The sequence below is a fragment of the Heloderma suspectum genome, chromosome 12 (assembly GCF_057233095.1).
Source record: "Heloderma suspectum isolate Gila_16-S chromosome 12, 16-S_ref, whole genome shotgun sequence".
NCBI classification, from domain to species: domain Eukaryota; kingdom Metazoa; phylum Chordata; class Lepidosauria; order Squamata; family Helodermatidae; genus Heloderma; species Heloderma suspectum.
The window spans coordinates 16,528,131-16,547,273 of record NC_139469.1 but is presented as its reverse complement, the minus strand read 5'-3'; the positions used below and the strand labels follow the sequence as shown (position 1 = coordinate 16,547,273).

Below are 19,143 nucleotides of genomic sequence, written 5' to 3'. Positions count from 1 at the left end.
CGAGGGAGGGGGCACACTGAGAGTCCCAAGGGCCCAAAAAACTTGGAGCTGCTTCTTACATTCACGTGGCAAAGAAAAAATCTGCAGTCCTACCGTTGTGGAACATTTCCACATTTACAGCAGGCTCTCAGACGATGACCACATGCTTGCTGAGAGGGGAAGTTTTGAATTTTCAAGGTTCCATAGAATTCAATGAAATAGCGCCATCTAGTGGCTATTTTAATAGCGCAACTATCTGACATATTTTAATACTTCATTATTTCTGGATCACTTTAACATGGAATAACCAGGAAATACCTCTGGATGTGCCCTGGAGGTTGATGATGTTATGAAAAGAACCCTCAAACTTCCATGAGTGAGCAATCTCAATAGTAGGATAAAGCCTCCATGTGAAGAAGCCCTGTATCTTTAGGGTGGAACAGCGTAACATCCAACCTCTCCAAGAATCTCCAGAGCATAAAAACATCTAACAACAAAGCTGTGTGTTCTTTGGCCCTCCAGGGGTTGTCTTACTGCCAGGGACACTGCAACTGACTGCCAAAGACATCCTGTACAGGCTCCAGACTTCAAGGGCCAAGTGCATCATCACGAATGACACTTTGGCCCCCGCAGTGGATTCCATGTCCTCATCCTGCCCCTCCCTCAAAACAAAGCTGCTGCTCTCCAAAGACAGAAGAGACGGGTGGCTGAACTTCAAAGATCTGCTTGAGTGAGTGGCAATGGTTTTATTTATACTAGGGGTTGGAATGTTGCTGGACTTCAACTCCCATCACCCCTAATCATTGGCTGGGGTGTTGGGAGTTGGAATCTGACAATATTTGGGAGTGCCCCAGGTTCCCCACCCTTGGCTCATACATAAGAACATAAGAAGAGCCCTGCTGGATCAGACCAAGGGTCCATCTAGTCCAGCATTCTGTTCTAGGGATGGCAGAGAATTCCGCCACGGACTCCAATGAGTCCCCGGGAGTCCGGAGCGGAACGAAAGACTCACTTACACCACCTGGGGGAATCCGCGCGGGGCCAGATCCTACCTGCTGCCGGCCATCCGCTGCCGCCTGTCCTGTCTGCTCCTGCCTGTCTTCGGACACAAATGGCATCCAGCGTAGCGGACGCCATTTGCATCCCTGCTGTTTGCCATGATAGGCTACGTAAAGATTCACATAGCCTATCACGGCAAACAGCAGGGACACAAATGGCATCTGCTACACCGGACGCCATTTGCATCCGAAGACAGGCAGGGCGGTAGTGGACAGACCCAGCCGGCAGCTCCACGGACTTGCCGCGGAGCAGAGCTAGCCAGGGAGGATTCCAGGGGAAGGAATGGATCGCCTCCCCCCCCCCCGCAGACCCCCCGGCAGACTCATAGGTGAGTTCCATACACCCCTATTCTGTTCACACAGTGGCCAACCAGTTGCCCATGGGAAACCCACAAGCAGGACATGAGTACAACAGCACCCTCCTGCCCATGTTACCCAGCAACTGGTGTACATAGGCATACTGCCTCTGGTACTGGAGGGGGCATATAGCCATCAGGACTAGTAGCCTTTCATAGCCTTCTCTTCCATGAATTTGTCCAATTCCCTTTTAAAGCCATCCAAATTGGTGGACAGCACTATGTCTTGTGGTAGCAAATTCCATAGTTCAACAATGCACTCTGTGAAGAAGCCCTTCCTTTTATCTGTGCTGAATCTTCCACCAGTCATTTTCATGGGATGACCCAATTGGGTTCTAGTATTATGAGAGAGGGAAAAAAATGTCTCCCTATCCATTATCTCCACATCAGGCATAATTTTGTACACCTCTATCATGTCTCCCCCTACCCTCCTTTTTCCAAGCTAAACAATCCCAGCTGTTGTAACCTTCTCTCATAGGGGAGATGCTCCAGCCCTTTGATCATTTTAGTTGTCCTTTTCTGCACTTTTTCCAACTTTACAAAGTCCTTTTTTAGCTGCGGTGACCAGAACTGTACACAGTATTCTAGGTGTGGTCAGACCACAGATGTGTATATGGGGGAATATACGGAGGGGGCAGGAGTTGGTTTTTATGCATCATGTAAATGGTAAATCTATAAGGGGAGACCAGAGAAAGTATGGCAGTGGCATTGGCAGAGCCAGCCACAGGTATGAGGGGGCCCTGGTCAGTAAACCCCCTCCCCAGCCATCAGCTTACCTGGCAGCAGTGATTGAATTAGGGTTATGCACTGCCAAAAGAGAGGACAAAAGAGGGCACACATTTGCATAAAGGCTCAGGGCCACGATACCTGATGGAGCACCTCTCCTGGCATGAACCGGCCTGTACACTATGTTCATCATCCAAGGCCCTCCTCCAGGTGCCTCCTCCAAGGGAGGCTCGGAGGGCGGCAACAAGGGAGAGGGCCTTCTCGGTGGTGACTTCCCAATTATGGAACGATTTCCTCAATGAGGCCCTCGTGGTGCCAATGTTGTTATCCTTTCAGCACCAGGTTAAAACTGTCCTCTTCTCTCAGGCACTTGTCAGCACGTCATGAGTTTTTAATCAGGTCCTGGATTGTCTTTGGTTGATTGTTTAAATACTGTTTTTAGATATATGTTGTTTGTGTGTGTGCAATCTCTTTATACGTTTTTATGTAAATGCTTTTGCCTTTTGTAGAATGTATTTTTAATGGTTTTTAATCTTCATGAACCACCCAGAAAGCTTTGGCTATGGGGTGGTGTAGAAATATAATAAATGAAATGAAACGAAAATAAAGGTTGTGCGTGCTAATGTATATTGTATATATGCAAATTTAGAAAGACTTATAATTTAAATGGAAATACAGTACGTCTCACCACAGTGACGAAGACTGTGACCGGGTGACCTGTGTGCTTGCTCAGTTTGCCATCCAGGTGCAGTTCAGGGGCTCCTCAAGGCCCCTGAGCTCTTTCTTCTGATGGTTCTTTGTCTTTAAACTGGGCTTCGACTGGACACCACTTCAAAGAGGGGACGCTTTCAAAATATAGGACAGTCCTCTGGCAGCCCTTCAAATAGAGGACTGCCCTCTGTAAAAAAGGCCACACAGCTACCCTGGGCTGGATTTCGGAAGCCAGCAGCCACTACGGTGCCCTGGAGTGATGATATGTCCAGAGCCCTGGGGAATTGTGGGAAATCTAAAAGAGAGGGTGACTTCCTCAGCGCAGCCAGTGCCCCCAGCGGCTGCAATCCAGGGAACAGGAAGGCAGGAGGGCAAGTCAGGTGTCCTGCAGTTATGGGGCTAAGGCTGGTGAGCTGCACTTGGGCCCTTGCCAGTGGAGGCTGGTGGCTTCGATTTCGGCAGGGCCATGAATCCCTTCTGGGTTTCAGTCAGAACCAGCCAGAACTCCCAAGGACCTATCTGAGGTGCTGAGCCTATACAAGCAGGTTTCAGGCAGGTGAAAAGGAACAGCATGTCCAGGGGGCTCTTGTCAGTGGGCCTCTGCTGGGCTGTGGGCCCTTGGCAGGTGCCCAACCGTGCCCACCCTTGAGGCTGGCCCTGAGACTGGCCCTTGTGAAATCTGTTTGCATTCTTGCTCATGTGAAGAAGCAGCACTCCTCCTTTTAAACTTCTGTCCCATGTCCTTGCTTTCTTTAAGCACGGCCCCGTCCAGTCACAGCTGTGTTAAAACCAAGAGTGACGAAGCAATGACCATCTACTTCACGAGTGGCACCACTGGAGCTCCCAAAATGGTGGAACATTCCCAAAGTAGTTTAACTCTGGGATTTGCCTTATCTGGAAGGTACGTCTCTTATATTCTCTCGGGCTCATACGGGTGCTTCCGGATGAGGTTTTTACTGTGCAATCGCCCCACCTTGGCAGGATTGATTCTGAGCACAGGGAGACAGTTAGCAGCTCAGATTCAGAAGAGGAACAGCCAGAACCGGGAGATGCATTTTCCCAAGCCAGTTCAGATATGGGTAGGCGTGCTTCTCAGGTTACTAACTCCCAGATGGCCGGGCCTGAAGCGCGCCCCCCCCTTGCCCCCCTCTGTGAGAAGCCGGGAGGAGGACAAGGAGAAATGGGGCTGTGACCTAAGAGATGCTAGACTATGGTGCAGAGCTAAGAGGGAAACGTCAGGGGCGGAGCTCAGACGGTCGACTTGGTTAGCAATGCGTGAGAGGCGACGTAGGGAAGCATCACTAGAAGGGCGAGACATCCCTCCCTAAGTGAGTCTAGCCAGCAAGCCTCACTTCAAACTGCAGGCAACGTCGGTGTTCCCATTTGAATCCCCTGGAGGCAGTTCTTTGTAGCCTGAGAGTCTTCGAGGAGTTGTATCTGTGATGAACCTGTTGATAATGAATGAAAGGTGTGAGACCTGTCTTTATCTGTGTGTGTGAGTGCATCAGGAAAGAGGGGGCCCAAGGGAAACGTGGCAGGCCTCATACGTGGAATTTCATGCCAGTGCTTCCTGCGGTGCTCTCTCCAAGGTCCTGACCTTGCAGAACGTGACCAAGAACAGACAGTGAGGGCCGTGTTGCAGTCTGCTTCTCCTGGCTCTCACGCCTAGTCAGGACAAGGGGTATCCTGATAGGCAGGATGGAAGACTGAATGCTCCACACTGCAAAATTTTGCTGCAGCTCTTGCTTGCCAAATCTGTCCCTTCTGGGGTCCCCCAGGTGGACACGCCTCTTTCCCCGCCACATTCCTTTTATCCTGACTACTGAACATTTGGTGTTTTTCCAGCTTTTGCACCATTATTCCCGCATTCTAAAAGGTTGAATTGCCTCTCCTAAGGCTTAGCTACTGGGCAGTAAGAGCTTTAAGTGAAAATATGCTGGCATTTTTTCTTATTTTGACCCCACCTCTTTTGCCTTTGGCTCCTCCCACCACTGGAACATGTCCCCCAGAGCCCCTCTGAAACTGAATTCAGCCCTGAAGCTGAAAGAGGTTCCCCACGTCTGATCTATATTGTACCTAAGCCAACTTTGACCTGAGACGTGTCTTGATTGGGCTATAGCAGTGGTGTTCAGGGTTTCATTTGAACCAGAGCACACCAAGGGAGTCCTTGGTTGGGAGATGGATGTCCCCGCCAGAAGCAATCTTTTCCCAAAGCTGCAGACCCTTTACTCCTCTGGGCTGCGTGGGACTCTTTTGTGAGATGGTGGAAACTTGCTTGCAAGACCAAATTCTTTCAACAGTCATCTCCATCCAATCTGGGTTACAGTTAAAAGTACCATCTCATCTGCATATAATAGTACAGGAACCATAAATTGTTGTATGGCTGGAGGAAAGAAAAAACATCATCTTTTAAAGAAATGTACAACATCATTAATGTATGAATTGAAGAGGAAGGGTGCTAAAAGGCATCCTTGCTGGATGCCTCAAACAGATGAAATTATAGACCCTTGGTCTGATCCAGCATGGCTCTTCTTATGTTCTTATATTTGACAGCTGCCCACCCTAACCCACAGTTTAGGATCAGTGTATACATTCTTAATTAAGAACATAAGAAGAGCCCTGCTGGATCAGACCAAGGGTCCACCTAATCCAGCATTCTGTTCAGACAGTGCCCAACCAGCTGCCCAACCAGCTGCCCATGGGAAACCCACAAGCAGGACATGAGTGCAATAGCACCCTCCCACCCATGTTCCCTAGCAACTGGTGTACACAGGCATACTGCCTCTGATACTGGGGGTAGCATATAGCCTTCAGGAGTACTAGCAATTGATAGTCTTCTCCCACATAGATTTGTCCAATCCCCTTTTAAACCCACCCAGAGTGGTGGTCATCACTACATCTTGTGATAGTGAATTCCATAGTTAACTTTACACTGAAGAAGTGAATTAAGATTAGAAGTCTTTGGTCTGTATTAGCCTGTAATAGTTTAAGCCAGAGGCAATCCCTGTCCGCTAAAAAGCTGACCGATCTACAAAAGCCACAAAGATGTGGTGCTTTGACTTTGCTGTGTCTTAAAGCACTGGTCAAAAGTGCTTTTCCCATTTTAAAAACCTAACGGCTCTTCAGCAATGACCTGGGAATCAACTGGCCTGTTCACAATCTTGGCTTTTCATAGCCAAGATCATGCATTCTTGGAAGTTCTCATTGTCTCAGGCTGCTCTGCAGAGCTAGGGAGACATCTCATCAGTAGGACCTCTTTTCAGCCACAGAGCTTGCAAGCCTCCATGATTCCCAGCTGCAACTGGCAGCATTGGACGGCGCTGAATGTGGTTACTACTGTTTCCCAGTTCATTTGTGTGAAAATTCACAAGAGACCTGTATGCCCCAGTCGAGGGCTGCTAAGGTTTGGAGGTGCTGAGATGATGATAAGCCAGATCCAGGTTTGCTTACAAGGAGACTTTATTGAGTACTTACAGCATGCAGGCATACCCAACAGTTGGATCAGAGAGCTTCTCTGAACCCAGAGCCAAGGGGTACAATGGGTTTTATACCATACATGTTAGCAGTGAGGCAGCATGACAGCAGCAAGAGTTAATTAACGTTCATCTGCAACTTTCCCAGCATAGGCTAACATTGCTTGTTCAGAAGGAAAACAATCACAAGTTTCCCAGCACAGACACCTGTAGCTTAGCATAAACATAGCCTCACTTCTCAAGCGCATCCTAGGCCCTGATAAGACCAGCTCTTGTTAGCATGGAATGTGCTGAGGTGGCAATATCGACCTTGGACTCATCTTACCAGTCAAGAGGCCTACTAGCAGGAAAACTGCAGTTGATGGACTAAAGTCAGAGACCATTATGGATCTCTAAGACCCTGTAAAACTACAGGCCTGGGGCCAATACAAGAGCTCAATCAGTAAACTGAATGAGGAATGACCTGATGCGTATATGCCCCTGCAACATAAAATAACCTTTGGACAACCCCATATTGTGGGTTGGATCCAGATGGATCCGGATACCTATGGCCCGATTGGAGTCCACCCAGAGAACAGCCTTCAGTGTGGTGGCCCCCTTTCTATGAAACTCCCTGCCTCTGGAGCTCAGGCAGGCATCAACATTGTGTTGTTTCTGGTACCTCCTGAAAATGACTTTATTCCAGGAAGCTTTCCTTGACTGACCAGCCACAGTTTTTATTGGTATTTTGTTTATACAAATAACAATTTTTAATATGGTGTTTTATTTCTTTTATCTTTGTATCATTTTATCTTTTATTGTTCACTGCTCCAGAATCTGTTTAGATGTGGAGCAGTATATAAATGCTGTAAATATAAATACCTATTCGAACCATTCAAATCGATGGACCCCATATATTTCCATTACTTGGGGACTGTCCCAGTCAAGGTAAGCAGTAATACCCCTTCGATCAAAACCATCATTTTTGCACAATGCACATTAATGTGCGATGACCCTCAGATGGCAATTATAAATAAGGAATGGGGGCTTTGATTGAATCCCACATATCTTGTATGCATTAATCCAGACTCCCCAAGCCTGAACGTCTGTGTCTCACAGGTACTGGCTGGACTTGAAACCTTCAGACATCATGTGGAACATGTCTGATACAGGCTGGGTGAAGGCGGCCCTGGGGAGCATTTTTGCTCCGTGGCTTCGAGGCACCAGCGTCTTTGTACACAGCATGCCACAGTTTGATCCAAGAGAGATCCTAAAGGTAAGAATAAAATACACATCCTGTCCTTGGAGATATATTTTAGCATCACTCTGCCACCACCACCACCCCAAGAAAAATAATATGGGATCTAAACTGAGCAAAGTGATAAAAACAGTGTTGGCTTCAGGTTTGGGGGGCCCTTGAGCTGGATGCCCTTTTGGGGGGACTCCCTGAGTGGACCCAACTCTTCACCACTGTCGCTGCTGCCATCTCCCTCTGGGTCCAGTTCACACAACCCACAGGGACAGCTTTAAGGCAAGTGGAGGATGCTGCTCCATTTCCTCACTCATGTCCAAAAGAGCACACAAGCTCTTTGCAACAGCAAGGTGCTCACTGTGAATGGGTAACTTCAAGGCCCCTTTTCTCCCTTCTTGGGGTTCTCCATTTCTAAACCAGACTTGGACTTGGACAGCCCTTCAAACTGAGGGCACCTGCAAGTGGATGACAGTCCTCTGAAACTAAGCCAAAGTACCTGGAACTGAACTGAATGCATACCCTTCCTTTGTTTACCCTGTTGTTTCCCTTCTATCAAACATTACTGTAAGCTTCTCGGAATGCAGCCTTGCCCTCTGCAAAGCACCATGCACATTGGTGGATGGATGATGATGATGACCATGAGGATGAGGATGATGATAGTAGTGGTGGTCGTGATGATGACAATGGTGATGGTGGTGGTGATGATGATGATGATGGTGGTGGTGGTGGAAATGACGAAGATGGTGATGATTACAGTGATGATGATGATGATGACAAAGGTGGTGATGATGATGATGATGATGGAGGAAATGATGATGATGGTGATGACGAGAATGATGATGATAGTAGTGGTGATGATGATGATGGTGATGATTACAGTGATGATGATGACGACAAAGCTGATGATATTGATGGAAATGGTGGTAATGGTGATGATGATGGTGATGATGATGGCAATGATGATTATAATGGTGGTGATGATATTGATGATGATAATGATGATGACAATGATGTTGATGACGATAGTGGTAGTGAAGATGGTGGTGATGATGATGACAACAGTAATGATGATGATGATGATAGTGGTAGTGGCAACGACAATGATGATTATGATCGTGGTGGTGGTGATGACGATGATGATGAATGGTGATGATGATGATGATGACAGTGGTGGTGGTGGTGATGACAACGATGATGATGACAACGATGATGATAGTGTTAGTGATGATAGTGGTGGTGATGTTGATGATAGTGGCGGTGATGAAGATCATGATGATGATGACGACGACAATGGAGATGGAGATGATTCAGTGTGGTGTAGTAGATAAGAATGCTGGACCAGGACTGGGAAGTCCCCACTCAGCCATGAAGCTCACTGGGTAACCTTGAGCCAATCACTATCTCTCAGCCTTACCTACCTCACAGAGTTGTTGAGAGGATAAACTGGGATGGTGCAATCATGAACTCTGCCTTGAGCTCCTTGGAAGAAGGGCAGGATAAGAGGTTATGCTGTTGTTACTAAATACCCAGTGATCAATTCAATTTTTCCTGAGTGAATTCATGTTGGTCACCCCATCTTGCTTCCTTTCTTATCTCTTTAGACTCTCTCCAGATATCCAGTAACTACCTTCTGCAGTGCTCCAGCAGTCTACCGCATGCTGGTGCAACATGATCTTACCAGGTACCATTTGATTCAGCCTTGTAAATAAGACCACAAAAGTATTAGCCTACAAAAACTTTTACCAGTCTGCTGGGAGCTGGCAGAGGAGGGACGGAGAGTTCGGTTCCTCCTCCCGTTCCATTTCTATACTGCAGGATGTTGAACCTTTTTTCAGCTCAAGGGACAAATTCCATTTTGGAGAAGCTCTCAGGGGCTTTGTTCCAGTGGTGGGCAGAGCCAAAGGCAAAAGGGGTAGGGCCGAAAGCACCAGCATATTGTAGCTAAAAGCTCCTTCTGCCTGTAACAAAACCTTAGGAGAGGCATCTCGGGATTTTATAATGGGAAAAGAACTGTATAAAAGCCGTAAAACTGCCAAATGATCAGTGGGTGGGGAAAGGAGGATAGGGGCAGGGGAGGTGGAACATCAGAGGGCCATATTGGGAAGCTGGGTGGGCCATATTTGCCCCCCAGGCCTGAGGTTCTGCGCTCCTGGTATACTGCATGCAGAGGAGGGCATCTTCCCTCCTCTGGTATTCCCATTTGGTTTCTATGCTGGGTGCAGAATGAAAGAATTGCATATTCACCTATAAGCAATTCCTTATCGCCAATGGCTACCAAGCTACCATTTAAACACAGTACTGATTTATTCAAATTGGGAATGGAGAAGTTCCGTTTGGACACCCTTCTTTCCAAATCACATTGGGAGGATGGGACAAATAAGGATGCAGTCCCCCCTACCTGGAAATCCAATCTGGATCAATGAGGTGCACTGTTAGGGGGCATTCAAGCCTCTTGGGTCTTGGCTGGTGGGGAAAAAGGGGCCATCTATTTCAATATCCTTTCCCTTTTTGGAACATCACACACACACACAGGTGTCCCATGCCCCCGGGGGGGCTGCCCCAAAAATTCAAGAGCCACTTTTTTAACCTACAGTGACACCAGAGACCAATCCTGTCTCTTCCTTTTATGCATGCAAAGCTGCAAGTTCAAGAGCCTACAACACTGTTTGACAGGAGGGGAGGCACTGAACCCAGACGTGATGGTGCAATGGAAAAAGCAGACAGGGCTGGATATCTATGAAGGCTACGGACAGACAGAAGTCGTAGGTGCTATTTTGGTTGATGCAAAAAGTATTGGTGGGCTCTTCTTCACTCAAGGTATTTAAGTCGGGGTGGGACATTCATCTGTCAGAGATACTGTAGTTGCATCCTGCAATGCAGATCCTACACCGAGGAGAGGGATGGACTAGATGACCTCCAAGGTATCTCCCAACTCTACCATTCTGATTCTAGGCAGTGGAGGCTGGTGGCTCCAATGTCGGTAGGGCGATGAATCCACTCTGGGTTTCAGTCAGAATCGGTCAGAACTCTAAAGGAACTTGGATAGCTCCTTTAGAGTTCTGAGTGGTTCTGACTGAAACCTGGAGCAGATTCACTGCCCCACTGACATCGGAGCCACCAGCTTCCATTGATTCTAGGCCAAAAATGCCCTGTCAGTTCTCTATTAGTTTTGCCAGAAAAGAAATAGAGAGCTATTGCTCAGGAATGTAAATGCGTGGCGGAATAAAAGTGCAATTGTTGAAGAAGTTCAGTCTGCTGAAATCTCTGCTTGCTGCAGGGCGTGATATCCCAAAACGAGAAAGGGAAGAGAATTAAGCCTGGGTCCATGGGGAGGCCAGCACCGCCTTATGACGTTCGGGTAAGAGGATAGTGTGTTCATCATGTGGGCCTGGTGGTAATAAGGGGCTGGCTGGAGCCAGATTTAGTCACGCTTAAGTAGACTGAATGAAATCAATGGGATTTAAGTGACTCGTGACTAACTCAAGTCCCATAGATTTCAATGGATCTACTCCTTAATCCAACCCAAGATGTGGAAAATGAGCTCCATAACAGAAGTAATAACACCTGTGTATTGAGGGGGGGAGGTTGGCGGTGCATTTTTCAGGGCTGGCTCAAGACGTTTTGTTGCCTGATATGGACAAGCTGCCTTCCGCCCTGACTGTACAGAAGCCAACCAGACTTCAACACTGGTGATGAGTTAAGGTCCTCAAGCACCCCTGAGGTCAGCAGGCTAGCTTAGGTGGTACAAGACAGGCCATGTGGCGCACACACAGCTATTTCCTCCAACACCTTGCCAGCACTCTGGTTCGCACAACACGCTAACCCACACTCAGTGGTTGAGTGTGGGTTGTTGTAGCACCATGGGACATATTGTTGTCTGAACGCAGCACATTTTCTGCAGGGTGGCTTGTTAACCACCCTAAACAACCTAACAACGTGGGTTCTCAAGGCAGCTTGAGAAAAATAAGCCACATTGCATGGTTAACAAGCCACGCTGAGGAAGACATGTTGCGTTCAGACAACATGATAACCCATGGTAGAATAACAGCCCACAGTTCAACAACAACCCAGACTCAACCAGAGTGTGAGTTAGCATGTTGTGTGAACCCAGTCTCTCTCTCGTGCACGCACGCGCAGACACACACACACACACACAGCATCTGCTGTTCACTCGGCCCAATGGTAGGGCCAGCCTTTTAACTCGTTATTCACTGTGGCCCCTGTATTTGCCATTTTCTAGATCATCGATGAAAACTGCAATATTTTGCCTCATGGGGAAGAAGGAGACATCGCTATTAGAATTAAACCCAATCGGCCATTTTCTTTCTTCTCTCACTATGTGGTAAGCAATTCATTTATATGCTTGACAGTTCCCTCTCTATCATTTCCATTTTATTTATTCATTCATTCATTCATTCATTTCATTTCTATACCGCCCAATAGCCAAAGCTTTCTGGGAGGTTTACAAAGATTAAAACATTTAAAAATACAGTATACAGATTTTAAAAGCCAATTCCATAATAAACACATGAACAGAACAATATACAAGAACATATATCTAAAACAACTTCAACAAGCAATCTCAAAGCAGACTACCATAACCATACGCCATTCCAGGATCAATTAAAACTCATCATATGCTGCCAAATGCCTGGAAGAAGAGAAAGGTCTTAACTTGGTGCTGAAAAGGTAACATGTTGGTGCCAGGCAGGCCTCGTTAGAGAGATCATGCCATAATTTGGAGGCCACCACCGAGAAGGCCCTCTCCCTTGTCACCATCTTCCGAGCTTCCCTCAGAGTAGGCAGCTGAAGGAGGGCCTTAGATGTTGAGCGTAGTGTATGGGTAGGTTTGTGTCAGGAGAGGCGCTCCGTCAGGTATTGTGGTCCCAAGCCGTGTAAGGCTTTATAGGTTAAAACCAGCACCTTGAATCAGGCTTGGAAACATGCAGGGTAGCCTGTGCAGGCAGGCCAGCATCGGTCTTACATGTTCAGACCTTCTGGTCCCCGTTATCAATCTGGCCGCTGCATTTTGCACGAGCTGCAGCTTCTGAACCGTTCTTCAAAGGCAGCCCCACGCAGAGTGCATTGCAGTAATCTAATTTGGAGATTACCAGAGCATAGACAACTGAAGCCAGGTTATCCCTGTCCAGATAGGGGCGTAGCTGGGCCACCAACCAAAGTTGGTAGAAGGCACTCCGTGCCACTGAGGCCACCTGAGCCTCAAGTGACAACGATGGTTCCAGGAGGACCCCCAAGCTACGGACCTGCTCTTTCAGGGGGAGTGCATCCCCATCCAGAACAGGTTGAACGCCCTCCATCCAGTCACCCTCCATATATAAAATCCAAGTGGCTATTTTGTTTCCTCTCTCACTGCGTGGTAAGCAATTTATATATAAGACTGGTCCCCTCTCTCTAATTTCCCTCTATCAAATCAAAATCGCCATTTGGTTTTCTTTTTCTCCTGCGAGATGCAGCGACTGTCCTTTCTCTGTCTTCTCCATATGTCACTGTAAAGGCCATGTATACTCTGTGCTAAAAAGTAATATGAATCCTGTGCCACATACACCTCAATTCTGCAATGTGTACAAATGACGTGCTGTCACTCTGGCTTCTTTTATCAACAAGAAAGGATAACAAATTAAACAGACTGCCAAAGCCCACTTTTCTGACCCCTGGGAATTCTGCTTACCTTTCCCTAAGTTAAGTTACCAGGCACTACCAAGTGATTTTTAAGCTTTTCTCCACAGCCATGAGGGATAGGAACCTGCATGTTTTTTTAAAAGAAAGCTGAGATCATCAGGATACTGAATTCTGTGACAGATACCCATGTGGGTTGTAACAGCTGGCACATGTAATCCAGATGCATATTAGGGGTCAGACAATCAAGAGGTCAGAAAGTCAAGCAGAGAATAAACCTTTCTGCAAATTTTGGCTGGTTACATATCGGGATACTGATTCATTTATTGTAATATCAACTTAGATTAAGTCACTGACTGTCAGGGTTGGATTGGAGCCCATAGAGCCCCAAAGCAGTTCTGATTCTGAGGAAGGGATAGAAACCACGGGAGAGGAACCCGCGCACTGTTCAGAGGTGCCACCGGAGGGAGAGCCCCTCCTTGATCACATTCCTGAGAGTGGTAGTGACCCTGGCAGGCAGGGGGAGGGACAATTGGATGCAAGGCGCTGGCGTAGGGACAAGCGGAAGAAGGAGGGCTGCAAGAGGAGGCACTCAGCCCACTTGGCATGACGTCAACAGCTGCGCCCCAATGCCCCATGGGAAAGGGGCAGACTTTCACCTCCTAGCCCTTAAATCCAGAGGTTTCCCGCCTCTGTCCTCCAAACAGAGATCAACTGATTTCTCTAAGGCTAGCAACCTCTGGTAGGCAGCTCTCTAAAGTTTCCCTCATTAGGCTCAGGCAATTAGCATCTGTAAGCGTCATTAGGTTGAATGGAAATAAAGCCTTGGAAAAGAGCCCTATCGTCTGCGTGTTGATTCTGGCTACTTGAAGATTGCAGAAGGCAGCAAGGGTGCTCCTGACACTGACAAAGCTTTCTTGTCCAAAGTATGGAACCAGGAAAGAACATAAGAAAGAGGGAGAGCAGAGCTATATTGTGACCCATTACATGTTTTTCTGTTCCTGAAGAAAGGGCCCAACAACCAAAAAGGGATCCCTCTGTAGAAGTAGATGAGGGGATGCAATCCATTTCTTGATCCCCAAAGGATGCTCTGAGCAAGGCAGGCCATCATTAAAGCAGACTATGGATTATGCTTTTTCCTTCCAAAAGGATAAAAGATTATCCTGTATTCCAGCCTTGTATTTAACCACACACCTGGTTGCCATAGGTGACCAGGAATTCCATGCAGGCGAACAAATGGATTGGTGGAGGAAGGACGGATTACTCCATTCCTCCTCCACGAGCCCACTACATTCCTCTGCTAGACACGGAGGAAGGAAAGACTCCATCAGGATGTACGAATCCCTTACTTTGCTCCGCTGAGGGGCATCTGCGGTGGGGGGGAGGCACTCCGTCCTTCCCCCCGGAATCTTTGACGGTGGGGGAGGTGCTCCGTCCCTCCCCCCAGAATCCTGCTTGGCCGGCTCTGCTCTGCGGCCAAGCCACAGAGCCGCCTGCAGCCGGACTTCCAGCCACTGGGCAGCCCTGCAGGGACGCAAATGGCGGCTGTCGTAGCCGCCGCCATTTGCGTCCCTGTATTGAGCCGTGATAGGCTACGTAAATATTTACGTAGCCTAACACGGTGGGGGGGGGAACCCCAGCGTACTCAAATGGCGGCGGCTACCACCATTTGCATACACTGGGTTTTTTTCCCCCCTGCCGTGATAGGCTACGTAAATACTTATGTAGCCGATCACGGCAGTGGGAGGAAACACCCAGCGTACGCAAATGGTGGTAGCACAAATGGCGTCCCTGCATTAACCGTGATAGGCTACGTAAGTATTTACGTAGCCTATCACAGCTTGAAGAGGAGGAAGCAAATGGCAGCCGCAGGACGGTCGCCATTCGCAAAGCAACGCAGACGGGAGCAGGTAAGTGCTCCGTTTCACGTGCCTTTTGTGGGTTGGGGGCGGCGGGGACTTTGTCCCGTGCACCTTTCGTGGGTTGGGGGGGCAGGGGCTTCATTCCAAGATGGATTTCGGGGGGCTGAATGCACTGGCATTCGGCCTCACCGAGATCCGTCGCGGAATTCTCTGACATCCCTAAGACTCCATTACCAGCACAGAAACCTCCACACCCAGCTAGAAACAGCCTTAATTTTATTTGTTCACAAATCATCCGAACTTGCCCCATGCACACCCCGAATGCGAACAAGAGCACATTTTCAAAAAAATGTTCACACGTACCTGATCAAGTTAGGAAAAAAAACCCATATTTTTCTGAAAATTCGCACTCTGAAATGCACGTTCAAAAAACACATATTTTCACACTTCGGTCAATGCAGTGGTGGGGAAGCATGCAATTTTTGAAAAATGCACACAGAAATGTTCCCCACCTCTGATCTAATCCATAAGGCTCCAAAATGAAACAGAGATTCTTTTTCTTTAATTTTATTTATTGTAAGGATAATCCAGAGAAAACTGCGGCAGCCTTTCGTGGGAATTTCTTTATCACTGGCGACAGAGGATTGATGGATGAAGATGGATATTTGTGGTTTGTTGGGAGATCTGATGATGTCATCATCTCTTCTGGGTTTGTACATTTCAGACTATGTTTTTAAAAGGCAGGAGAAGGGACCGCAAAATTAGAAAACGTGTTTGTTGTTTTTCTCCTTTTTAGGCTGCCTTTCCATCCATAAGCCTTCACAGCAGCTAACAATTTTTTTACGAAATAATAGATACAAATACACAATGATGGACAAACAAGCAAGCACAGTTCAGCAAAACAAAACAAAACCGATTATAAAATACTGGAACCAGGAACCAGACAAATCCATCAAGGCCTGGCAAAATAGAACAGTGTTAACAGTACACTGGAAAACCTGTAGCATAAGGGCCACACAGATCTCTAGGGGAAGAGAGTGCCACAACCTAGGTGCCACTACCGGAGAGACCCCGCCCCATATCCAAGGGTGGCCATGTGTCCTACTTTATTTATTTATGAAATTTAAATCCCACCTTTCTTGCATCCTGGTACTCAAGATGGTGACCTGTGGTTCCCAGGTGGTCTCCCCTCCAGGCACTGACCAGCCCCAGACCTGCTTAGCTTCAGCAAGGTGGCTGCCTCATGTGCCTTCAGACTATGCCCTGGAACCCTTTAGAAAGGACTCCTTTATTTGAAGGCATCCTCTGACTGAAGGGCTCTTCAAGTCCAAGGCTCGTTTAAAAATGACCCTAAGAAGGGGGCCCAGGGGGCATGAAGTTGCTTATTGACCATTAGTGGCAAGACAGCAGTCTGGGCAGACACACACAGGTCACCTGGTTCCAGACTTCCCCACTCTGGTGTGATGTATTTGTGTTTTAATTATTTCTAAATCTGCATCTATACATATAAATTAGCATGTCTAAGTGTTATGCAGATGTATGTCCTCTTTAGGGATGAGGCATTTCCTCTTTGGGGTGATGTGTAAGTGGCCACCCTGCTCATATCACCTCTAAACAGCTGGTAGCAGGATATCAGACCCAGCACCAGCTTTGACAGGGCCTTGGAGAAGGTGCCTTCCAGTTCCCTCCAGCACCTCCCTGTTGGAATTCCCCAAGCTTAGCATGGGGTGGATGTGGACAGGTAGCAGGGATCAGGGCTGGCGTCAAGGGTAGGCCCGATTGGGCACCTGCCGAGGGCCCACACCACAGCAGGGGCCTGCGGACGAGAGCTCCCTGGAGTTGCTCCTCCTCTGGTGGTGGTGAGGAGCAGGAGATGCCACAGCCTGCTTGCTCCCTGGCTCTCTGCCTGTCAAGCAAGCAAGTGATGGCAATGATGTGAGAGAGGAAGAGGAACAAGAGCAGCTGGGGACAATGGTGGTGAGAAGATCGACTCATTGAGGGAGGGGCCCCCTTGGGGGCGTCTTGCCCAAAGGCCTTCCAAAACCTGGAGCCAGCACGGGCCGTGATGGGCAGCAAAGGGAACAGGGGGCAGCCTTGAAAGCAGCAGAGCTCTAACCACCTGACAGTCCCTGGCACTGTGTGGAGAAGCACCAAGGAAGGGAACAGCCTCATTTCCCTTACCTCCCATGCCTCTGGGCCCCACTCCTGACGTTTACATTGGATGCCGGGCTCAGAGGCACTGCCGATCAGGAAGACAGCAGCGGCTGCAGCAGCCTAGCCCAACTTTTCTCTTCACAACAGTGGGCCATATAAAAAAGGTTTGGTTTTGTTTTTTTAAAGAAGGCCCATGGGTCTAAGCGTTAGCCTCACCATGCCAGCTTCTGACGCCAGGCCTGCAGGACATGAAGCAAACCCTGTTCGTATGACAGAAGTCCATTCCTAAGATACCTCAGGTCCAAACTGTATAGACCTGGGGTGGGCAATTTGCGGCCCTCCAGATATTTTGGTCTAGAACTCCCACCATCCCTCACCATCGGCTATGCTGGCTAGGGCTGATGGGAGTTGTAAGCCAAAACATCTGGAGAGACATAGGTTACCCACCCCTGGTATAGGCCTTTCAAGGTAACGACTAACAAAACAATATACGTCACTGAGCTTTTTCTTCCCTAGGTATCGTATCGGGCCTTTTGAGGTAGAAAGCGCATTGATCGAGCACCCAGCTGTGGTTGAATCAGCCGTGGTGAGCAGTCCAGATCCTGTCAGAGGGGAGGTAAAGCAATATACCCTTTTTTTGGGGGGGGGGGTGATCTGGGAATTATGGTTTTCTGAGCAGCAGCAGGCCACAAAATCTGAAGGCGAGGGAGTGCTTTCAAATAAGTCACCCCGCCCAGCCTTTTATTGACAGATAAAGGAGACATAAAGACTGTTCAGAAAAAAACGAAACCACCCACTAGCCCAACCCAGATGCTGATGCACTCACTGGCCACACCCTGTATCCTGTATGCATGGAGGGCACTTCTTCATTAATGAGTGACTGCTGGGAGACATGACCAGCAAGTATTGGGGGGGGGGGGCAAGGTGTGCCAGCAGACATGGTCCCACTTGTCCCATGCTCAATGTCCCTACCACACAATGTGGTGGGACCCAGAATTTTTGACCAGTGGCCGTGCTGGCAGGGGCAGATGGGAATTGAAGTCCAAAACATCTGGAAGGCACAAGGCTGGGAAATGCTACAGGCCTTCCACAAACCTACATGCAGTGCCAGCTCCAGTTTTTTATGCCCCTTGGGCAAGACAACCTCCGTGAGTGCCCTCCTTCAGTGGGTCTACCTTCTACCGCCACGGTCACCAGCTGCAGTTGTTCCTTATCCTCTTTCTCATCATTGCTACCACTTGCTTGCTTGACAGGCCGAAAGCAAGGCAGTGTTGGCATCTAATGCTCCTCCCTCTCACCACCACCACCACCACCACCACCACCACCTGGGCTAGAGCGAGAGCCAGGTGAACGCACAGATTGCAATGGTGAAGAGGGGAAGCAAGGGGCTCTTGTCGGCTCCTGCTGGCATCTGGGCTCCTGGCAGATGCTCAACCATGCCTACCGCTGATGCCTGGCCTGCCCACATGGTTACAAAAGTTGGCCTTCCCTATTTAAAAAACACACATCAACATTTATCCCTGAAAGTCGCTCTCCAGATGGTCCTGAACTCTTTGTGAATTTAAAAGTGATCCTTCCCCACTAATTCTTGCTTTCTGCTTTTAATTGTCTAAACCAAGAGCAGGCAGCACGCAGGACCAGTGTTTGGTCACTAAAGGTTGCCACAGTCGCGATTTTTTTTTTTTTTTTTACCTACCAGGTGGTGAAAGCTTTTGTGGTCTTGTCACCTTCCTTCATATCCCATGATCCTGAGAAGTTAACCCTTGAGCTGCAAGATCATGTCAAAAAAGTGACCGCTCCATACAAGTATCCTAGAAAGGTCAGTACTGTTGTGATAAGATGGATGATCCATTTCCGATCTTAATTTCATTCATTGCATTTTCACAAATTTGGGAAATACAATTTTTTTAAACATTTGCACTAAAATTCATAGGCATTTGTGCGTGCATCTGTCCT

At 48.1% G+C, this 19,143-nt stretch overlaps 1 protein-coding gene across 3 annotated transcripts in view; it reads left to right on the top strand.

Annotated features, from left to right (window-relative positions):
• The window catches only part of LOC146336609 (acyl-coenzyme A synthetase ACSM4, mitochondrial-like), a 30,007-nt gene that overhangs the window by 6,729 nt on the left and 4,135 nt on the right, over positions 1 to 19,143 (top strand). For all 3 annotated transcript variants that reach the window (XM_084818560.1, XM_084818559.1, XM_084818558.1), the window contains 10 exons: positions 502 to 709; positions 3,588 to 3,731; positions 7,402 to 7,558; positions 9,136 to 9,215; positions 10,173 to 10,296; positions 10,812 to 10,892; positions 11,775 to 11,876; positions 15,615 to 15,742; positions 17,704 to 17,803; positions 18,887 to 19,006. In XM_084818560.1, coding sequence (XP_084674686.1) covers positions 502 to 709; positions 3,588 to 3,731; positions 7,402 to 7,558; positions 9,136 to 9,215; positions 10,173 to 10,296; positions 10,812 to 10,892; positions 11,775 to 11,876; positions 15,615 to 15,742; positions 17,704 to 17,803; positions 18,887 to 19,006 — 1,244 coding nt within the window. The remainder of the gene's footprint in view (positions 1 to 501; positions 710 to 3,587; positions 3,732 to 7,401; positions 7,559 to 9,135; positions 9,216 to 10,172; positions 10,297 to 10,811; positions 10,893 to 11,774; positions 11,877 to 15,614; positions 15,743 to 17,703; positions 17,804 to 18,886; positions 19,007 to 19,143) is intronic.